The 8,706-nt window shown below is 42.6% G+C and overlaps 1 protein-coding gene across 4 annotated transcripts; it reads right to left on the bottom strand.

Annotated features, from left to right (window-relative positions):
- Positions 1-95: 95 nt before the first annotated feature.
- LOC121630740 (transcription factor Sp3-like) lies at positions 96-8,003 on the bottom strand. 4 transcript variants are annotated; one of them, XM_041971185.1, is made up of 9 exons: positions 7,843-8,003; positions 7,460-7,557; positions 6,608-6,838; positions 5,937-6,527; positions 4,438-4,647; positions 4,151-4,349; positions 3,821-4,007; positions 3,448-3,644; positions 96-2,118 (listed from the first exon to the last, which is right to left on the bottom strand). In XM_041971185.1, exons 2-9 carry the CDS (start codon positions 7,526-7,528, stop codon positions 1,865-1,867), a joined length of 1,938 nt encoding a protein of 645 aa, XP_041827119.1. In that variant the 5' UTR covers positions 7,529-7,557; positions 7,843-8,003; the 3' UTR covers positions 96-1,864. The 4 variants fall into 4 exon arrangements, with proteins under 4 accessions (XP_041827119.1, XP_041827118.1, XP_041827121.1 ...); XM_041971184.1 differs by having other exon boundaries at positions 7,882-8,003; XM_041971187.1 differs by lacking the exon at positions 7,460-7,557.
- Between the last annotated feature and the right edge of the window lie 703 nt (positions 8,004-8,706).

The raw sequence follows: 8,706 nt of genomic DNA, 5'->3' as shown, positions 1-8,706 counted from the left end.
GGCTGTCTGATACTTTGTTAAATAAAAAGATTCAGGCTGTTCCGGTGTATTACTTTTATATCAACACTGTGCTTTTAACACAAACCTGTTACTGGAAGGTTTCAGACTTTTATTGTGATCCATTTGAAAAAAGGTTTTACAAAAGGCAACATTCAATTTTTACACCAATTCTTTAAAAAAATCACTTAAAATAAGGTTTTGATACAACAAATTCAGTTAACTAAGTAATGGCTTCTATAAACAATGTGAAAATAAGATAATACATGTAAATGAATTCTACAAACAAAAGACAAACTGCGGAAAAGATTACAATAATTAGAAAAAAGAAAAAAAAAATAACAATGGCATGATTGTTTTCCTCCTTGAGTGACATCTGGCCAGAATTACCAACAGAACAGTTATTGCAAAACAATCCCACATCATTTGGTGTCCAACTGGAATGTTCAATGACATGATTTGCTGCATCTGTTGTAATCCGCATGGCAACACTGAAGCGCGCTGTCCACGTACAGCTGAGAATGAGTAGCCCTGCAGGGTTTCAAAGGCAACAGCTGAAGTCGTCAACATTTGCGTTCACTGTCACGTTGCTCCGGTTAAAATGACACTCGGATAAACAGAAAATGGAAAACTGGGACAAGAGGTGAATTTACAACAAAAATATGCAAAGAAAGAAAGAAAGAAATTTTTTAATATGTGACCAAGCACAGCGGACGGTGTGCTCGTGAGGACAGATGGGGACATTCTGCTCAGACTGATCAGATGCTGGAATAAATTGCTCTTTCTCAGAGCGGCCTGCATCCCCCGCCCACTCACTGAGGGGGGAATAACTTCAGATCAGTTAACAGTGGCACTGTCGTCCTACTCTGGCCACCAACTTGACCTGCGCTCTGCTTGTAGCAGCGTGGCATCACTGCCCTGTTAGCTGTCAATGACTGGGTGGTAACCGCTGCATGTTCAAAGAAAACATGCAGAAATATACTTGATGCCAGGCCAAAGATACGCCTGTACTCTGTATGTGAGGTCACTGTTAACAGTCAGCTACCTTCAACATAAATACCAGAAACATGCAAGACTGAGTTGAACAATGAAAAGGGTAGTGGTACCAGATTATTTCAGAGCCTCCTGGAATCTGTTGGAAACAGCATGCAGGCTTTTGAGGATTATGCTACTTGAAAACATAATCAGACCCGTTTCCAGTTTTTGTGTTAACTGCTAGTCAACTAAAAGCTTGAACTACTCCTTTAAAAACATACGCATCCGTTCATGGCAGCAGTGGTGCAACAGTTAGCTGTGGATGTTGCACTGCTTCAAACAGAGCGCTTCGTTTAGTCCGAACTCTCCTGCGAGGAGAAAAAAAAAAAAAAACACAAAAAAAAAAACACACAATCATCCCAGAGAGGTTCTTTGCTTCCTTCTCCCTCCTTACACAAACACAGTTATCTCCATTACAGTTACATCATTTGCAAAGCTTAAAAAACACATGCACCTCCAGCATTTTATACAAGGGTATAATACAAAATAAGGCATTTCATTGTGTTGAGTATTCATGTCGTGGTTTGAGTGTTAAATTGTTTTCTTTTTTCGTGTACATAGTAACCACATTTTAATGTTACTTCTTTTGCCCCCTATAAAAAGACTGCAAAAAACAAACATTAAGTCAAGATAACTCTCACTTAAAATATATATATTTGTTATATATATTTACGTATATATTCATATGTAAAAAAAAAAAAAGAAAAAAAAAAAACTAAACAAAACAATAGAAAGAAGGTAAGAGGGGAAGAGAAAAGCCCAAAAGGTCCCTGTGATTGGCCAGTTCTCAGAAAAGTCACCTCATCCCTTTGTCCCCCCCCTCCCCTCTTCCTCATTCCATGACCTCACCCGGCGCCACAGTGACCAGCTGCAGGGGGATCTCCTGATTGGCTACAAGGTCATGGGTGGTGGTGGTCTGGAGGATGAGTGTGGTTCCGTCTGTGGTGATGACGGCGTCGGTGGTGGGTGGAGACGTGGAGGAGGGAACTCCGCCCTTTTTGTTCTGGTGAGTCTTTATGTGCTTGGCCAGGTGGTCGCTCCGCATGAACCTCTTGGAGCATTCTGTGCACACAAACTTCTTCTCTCCTGCCAGGTCAAACACAGACATTAGACGGGGTGCAGAGGTGAAACCAAACTTGACATATCTCTAGAAGCAATGAGCTCATCATGTTGCATTAAAAGAGAAATGAAAAGTCTAATTTTATTTTAGCGCCTTCAGCCACAAACGGAGACGCCCACAGTGCAGGACTGAAGACAGCAGGTAGTCTTTCCTGCCAGCAGCCATCAGCATTTCCTTTTAAGGCTCAATAAAATACTATTCTATTCATCTACTCTTAAATGTGAATTGTAAATCTTACATGAGTTCTTGCACTCTAGAAAGTCTGTCCACTGTTTACTAAGAGCATTTTAGTCACTGAAACTTCACTGAGTAAAACACAAACATGCAAACATGAACATTTTGGTTCTTAAAGTTCTCCCAACACAGCTTGCTCACAATATCAAGAGGGGGGAAAAAACTAATTTATAACCCTTTATAATCTTCTAAATATGTTAATAGATTAATTAGTGTCTGCTGTGGTTTACATGTCTCTTGACCTAATTAAAAAGTACTTGTTGCAGCAGGTTTCTTTAATTTGCTCAGATTCTGAAGCAACTGGTTGAGATTTCTGCCTCTTTACCAGGTCTGTATATGTGGTTTGCATTATTCTGCACTATAAAGTTCTTCTGGATAATAATCTGGATTAGAACTACTTCCATCAGCAGGAAGACCAAGTGGAAATTAAATATTTGGCAAGATATTTTTTGTATATATTTATCATTCAAATTTGTAAAATCATACTTTACTGTTGCTGATGACTGATTAAATCTGCCAGAACGGTACAGATTACTAGGTTTACAGCACATGGGCCTCGTCAAAGTGCAGATGGTGAATTCTCATTCCCTTGTTCTGCGTGGTAGGAGAAACTCTAGAGTATTTTTAGTTGCTGGTTACAAAGAGAGCATTCAAAGTTGGCTACTTGTCCACTTTACAAGCCAAAATTTAAATGTGATGAACAAGTGTTAGAAAGAAAGCCAAACTGCAGGCAAACAGATTAAACTGATAAAAAATATAACGGTTTAATGACTCTAAAGCATAACCACGCCCACACAACCTTGTCAGAAACTGGCCCATGAAGCATGGACATCCACAGAGACTTGCAGGGAAGAAAATAATTCATATTCTCAACAGACCCCTTCATACATTAACATGCAGCTTTTTCTGTAGTCTTAAAGCAAATATTACATATGCTGATAATAAAAGACTGTCGGCACAATTTCTAACTGAATGAAAGTTTAAACCTGTAATTTACTTTAGTTTCAATGTAAACAGCCAAGAGAAGTTTGCAAAGAGTGCATGAGAAAAAACAATCTCACCTGTGTGTGTCCTCCTGTGTCTCTGCAGCTCGTCACTCCTGGTGAACCTCTTCCCACAGTACATCCAGTTGCAGACGAAGGGTCTCTCTCCGCTGTGCCAGCGCAGGTGAGCTCGCAGATGAGACGTCTTCCCGTAGACTTTCCCGCAGCCAACGATGTGGCAGATGTGCTGCTTCTTTTTCCCCATTCCTGAGCCTCTGTAAGCAAAAGAGAAAAAAAAAAGTTAGGCATGGGTATTACTGGGAATGAGTGAAGGAATAATGCAAAATGAATGCTTAAATAAACACACCAATAACTTGTTCTGTTGGACAAAGAAACGCTTAACAGCACCAGATTCTGTTGCATGTGTGCATGTGTGTTTTCAGAAGCCCACCTTCCTCCAGACTCTTTGCAGTTAGGGCAGGTGCAAGCTACTCTGCGGAGCCTCCTGCCCTCTCCACCAGGCGTCTCCATGTCCTCATCCGTTATCTGAACGCGCAGGTTGTTTAGGTCGCTGGGGTTCAGCGTGGAGTCTCTCAGCTGCCACTCCTCTGAGTCTGGCTCCTCCTTTATCTGAATACCTAAACCAGAAGAGAAGTGGAAAAACAGAGGGAGAATTTAGGATTTCTAAAAGCAGGGGATTATTAATAATAATAATAATAATAATTTAAAAAGCTATTTAAATTTTGCACATGGTAACGGAGGGTTATGTCTGTGGTCCTACCAGCTGGACTGCCTGAATCCTCTCCCTGCGTGTAATGAACTCCACTTTGTGTTACAGAGTTAACTGTGACCGTCTGGAGGTTGGGTAAGCTGACTTGGCCTGTTTGGCCCATAGGGAGGGTCTGGACTGGGGCTAGGGTCAACTGCTGCGCCTGACCTTGGGGCAGCTGGAGACCCTGGAGTGACTGGACGCCCTGAACCTGTAAGAGGATTGATAATCTCAACGTTCAAAAAGTCATTTACAGTTTAAATTAAATGATCTGATGCCTTGAAAAACAACAGCACTACCTGGAAGGTTTGCCACTGGATTTGTCCAGTAGCAGTGACAGTTTGGGCCTGGATGAGGAAGGTTCCTGGGTTGACCAGCTGCACGCTCTGTAGAGTCTGACCTGCTGCAGTCAGGTCCTGGCTCTGAGCCACTTGGGTTACCTGGGCCTGACCATCCCCAGACAGCTGCAGGATGGGCTGTGAGATAGTGGTGGCATTGGAAGAGGACACCTAAACAGTAAAGAACAGCACAGTAGATTGCAATTTAAACAAAAATTTAGAAAGTTGCAATAACTACAAGAGGTCTTGAAGCAGATGAGATTTAATAACAAGGTAGTGCTCCTATCCATGTAGAATTTATTTGTGGTTGTTAACCATTAGTGTGGGCATCACAGAGCACTTTAGAACTGGTTGCAAAAGAGAAATCACATGTATAAAATCACTGCACCACAGTGAATGGACCACTTACAACAGTTCACTTTCACTACTGATTCATTTTTATCTGACCCTACCCAAGAAAATCAGCATATTACTGCCACAAAAGAGAGGAAGAGTACTGTTAATGGTGATGCAGATAAAAGCAAAGAAATCGGTTGTTCTAGAGAAATGGAACACATATTATGTAATGCAAAAACAGGCAATAGCACATAAACCAACATCATAACAGAAGCAAAAACATTATCATGTGAAGCAAATTCATGACAGGCAACAGCAGAAAACAAGAACAACTACTGGTGTGGCTGTTCCAGGCAGGGGTTGCTGATGGAGACCAAGGTCTTTGAGAGTTTTTACTCAACAGGTGATAAGTACGTGGACTTCAAAGGAATGTTCACATTCTTTTTGTCTTAACACCACTTGGATGAACTGTTTTATAACTCATTACAGGACTCTCCATCAATAAGCCTGTCAATAATTGAAAATCTTAAGATGCCAGGGTTAATACCACACCTGAAAATAGGTACAGAATCACAATAAGCTACTTGGAAAATGATCAGGTTTTCTTCAGTCTGCTTTAAAACTAATAAAACTTAAGGTCTATATAGAGAAACTAAACACTATCCAATCAATACCAAGAAATTAAATCCAAACACTACTCTTCATGAATTATGCCATTGGTGTTGACAAAAACATGATTTTTCCCCTTTAAGACAGTTTGAAATTGATGAAGTTAGTCTAAATAAATAGAAAAGAATTCTCTCTATGAAAAAAAACATCAGTTAAATCACTGTCATAGAGAACCAGTGATTTAAAGCAGAGGTCCCCAACCCTGGTCCTCAAGGCCCACTATCCTGCAGGTCTTAGATGTCTCCCTGCTGCAACACACCTGATTCAAATTAAACAGCTCTCTGACAGGCTCTGCACAAGTCTGCAACTGAGCCATTCATTTGAATCAGGTGTGTTGCAGCAGGGAGACATCTAAGACCTGCAGGATAGTGGGCCTTGAGGACCAGGGTTGGGGACCTCTGATTTAAAGTATACTGACTTGATACACATACAATATAGAAGGCTAACATGCTGACCTGGATTTGCTGCAGGTGGTTGTGGGAGTTGAAGTTTTCTGAGGAAGGATCAGACAATCCAGCCGACACAGCGGTGGCCTGGGTGAGAACCCCGGTCCCATCGATGGTCTCAGGGAGCTGGGAGGAGTTGGAGGAGGAAGTGGTGGTTGGCACGTACAGCTCTTGGTTAGTGTTAGGATCGCTAACTGTCACCAGCGGCTGCTTGTCCTGGCCCTGACTTTCCAGTGCCTGGCTGCTCATTATCAGCTGACCCTCAGGTGTCACTCCTGTTGCAATGGGGACTGTCTGAGCTCCGGTTAGCCCTAGTGACTCCAGATCCACGCTGTTTATAGGGACAAAAGTAATGTTGCCGGGCAACCCTACGGGTACGGTGCCTGTGTATGCTGCACCTCCAGCCAGAGAGACACCCTGGATTGACTGAACTTGACCAGCCTGTGTTAGGAGGTCTGTGGTTGCTGTTGTGGCACAGCTAATTCCAATGCTGCCGTGGCTCCCATCTTGGAGGAGCTGAATCTGCCCTGTACCGTCATCCAATCCCTGTGTTGGGAATCCTGCAAGTGTTCCATCTGCATTCTGAATTTGTGGGATGACCTGGAATATATGGTAACAGCAGTGAGCATGATCATCACCTGAACACTTACAGTGTCTTATATAGGTTTATCCATTTTTACCTGATACTGAATGCCTGACACTCCATTGGATGCAGCCTCACTACCAGATGCTGTAACATAAATGGGCTGGCTAGGAAGACTCCCAATTGGAAGCACATATTGCCCATTGGATGTGACAATCCCAGAGTTTGGAATGTGGACAACTCCTTGGTCTTCCTTCCCCGCTGAAACAGGAGTTAACACTTCCCATCGGTCTGAACCTGTCAGCTGAATAGCTGACATATCTGTTGTCTGTGAGTACAATCAAAAATCAGGATTAGCAAAGACATATCATGCTTCCACATGGAAATAGTCATTCAGCTCTGCTTCAGATTAGATCAAAGGAGAGGGGAACAAGCCTGGCTATTGTCTGTAAATCTGCTATGAATTGAGAGACTGTGCTGATATATCAAAGAGAAAGTAAAACACAGACAATCGTGGATCATGCAGAATTTTTTTCTGATGCAAAGAAAGGGCGGTCATGAGACAGAAGCAGCCACCAACACACAGTGACGATAACAGGCTCAGAAATGGTCGAGAGCAGAGAGTGGGGGATGGGTGGCCATTACAACACAACTGAACGCTACTGTAATGATTATGGACGACATTACTGCTACATTATGACATCCCTACATCTTCCAAGGCCAGGGTACACCGGCTATCTTCCATCGAGCCGACCCAAGTGACTGACTACAGTGTCCTACCCACTATGGGCGGGTTTTACAGGGGTAAAGTGGGTGGCCGTTATTGAGGGGAACACAGGAAGTGTACGGCTTTCACCCCATGCCATCAAAATTTTAAAACGTGTGAACTTTATGCTCTCAAAATCACACCCAGAAACCGATAGCGAGCGAGCTAGAAAATGTGGGATACCTGTGTTTCCGCTGCGCCACCGGCTTGCAGAAACTCGCTTTGACTGCTGTCCACGTCCGCGGACGCCATTTCTCCTTGTTTCAGAGGCTGCTCTGGCGCTAGCAGGGAGAGAGGGGGAAACTCAGCAAAACTCTGTAATCTTCAACTCCTGCCTGCCAGAAAAGCTCCCAAAGCATCCCCACTCTCCAGTCCAAAAGGAGCTGATTGCGAAATTCAACTTTGCAGCGGAGATTCTGGGACGATTTCGGCCCAGATCGACTGTTTACTTTGTCAACTCCGAGGCTAGTCAGCTAGCCCAGTTAGCTAACCATATCTAGCTAGTTAGCAGCAAAGCTAACGATAAAAAGACGCAGCTCACCCCGTTGCAGCTTTCACAAACTCACCGATTAGTTGCAGCTTCGATGCGCTTAATGTTTACGTACCAGTCATAGCGTGATTGGTAGTAACCGGTAGGATTACCAGATCAACTAAACTCCGAACATGATTATTTTATCAAAGGCGGGCTAGTGTTGATCGGTGAATTCGGGTCGATTTTTTTCTATTTTGATTGACGGTGCGGGAAACACAAAAAGGTGGGACTAACAAGCTTGACCGTCGAATTTGCATCACATTACAGGACATCCCGCCCTTCTTCTCTATGGCTATTGGCTGAGCTTGTGCAATGGTGGCACGTCATTGGCTAACTGGGATGCTCATCTTTTTTTCGTTTTTTTTTGTAGGACGTGTGTTTCCTGTTTGTTGAGCGAGTCCAGAGAAGGAATGTAGTCGTCGAAATCCTAAGAGAGACTTGGAAACCAATAGTGAACACAACGAAGCCCTCATTTGTTTCACATTACTTTTATTTTGAATAAAGTTATTTATTCCACATTGTCAGTCTTGTTATGTTTCAATGCAATTTTTCAGTTCTTTAACTCCAATTGACTAACGAGCGAGGGTCTTTGTTAAGTTTTGAATTTGATAGCCTCTGTAAGTTGTAAGATGGCCTCATTTACCTCAAGCATACTATTTAGAAACATGTAGCCTTCTACCTAGCTTTAGCTTTTAACTTTTAGTTCTATACCCACATTCACATAATAACGAGCTAAACGTGAAGGCTACATGTTTCTTAAGTGCACTTGGTTTCATTTAGTGGCGTTTTCTCAGAAGAAAAAAAAAAGCTATTCTGCTATGCTATTAGTCTTTTGCTTCTATAAACTAGTTATTGTTTAACTTAACTCGAAAATACAAGCCGCAGCTAGCATCCTCTT

This window comes from Melanotaenia boesemani, chromosome 20, assembly GCF_017639745.1.
Source record: "Melanotaenia boesemani isolate fMelBoe1 chromosome 20, fMelBoe1.pri, whole genome shotgun sequence".
In the NCBI taxonomy this organism is placed as follows: Eukaryota; Metazoa; Chordata; class Actinopteri; order Atheriniformes; family Melanotaeniidae; genus Melanotaenia; species Melanotaenia boesemani.
The sequence above is the reverse complement of the archived record's forward strand: the minus strand, read 5'-3'. Positions and strand labels throughout refer to the sequence as shown.

What these genes read in the sequence shown, in the direction of transcription:
- LOC121630740 (XM_041971184.1), bottom strand. An exon ending in GTGGCGCAGCGGAAACACAG is followed by an intron (nt 6,839 to 7,459) that starts GTATCCCACATT and finishes TTGTACTCACAG; the next exon opens with ACAACAGATATGTCAGCTAT. An exon ending in ACCACCTGCAGCAAATCCAG is followed by an intron (nt 4,648 to 5,936) that starts GTCAGCATGTTA and finishes TTTACTGTTTAG; the next exon opens with GTGTCCTCTTCCAATGCCAC.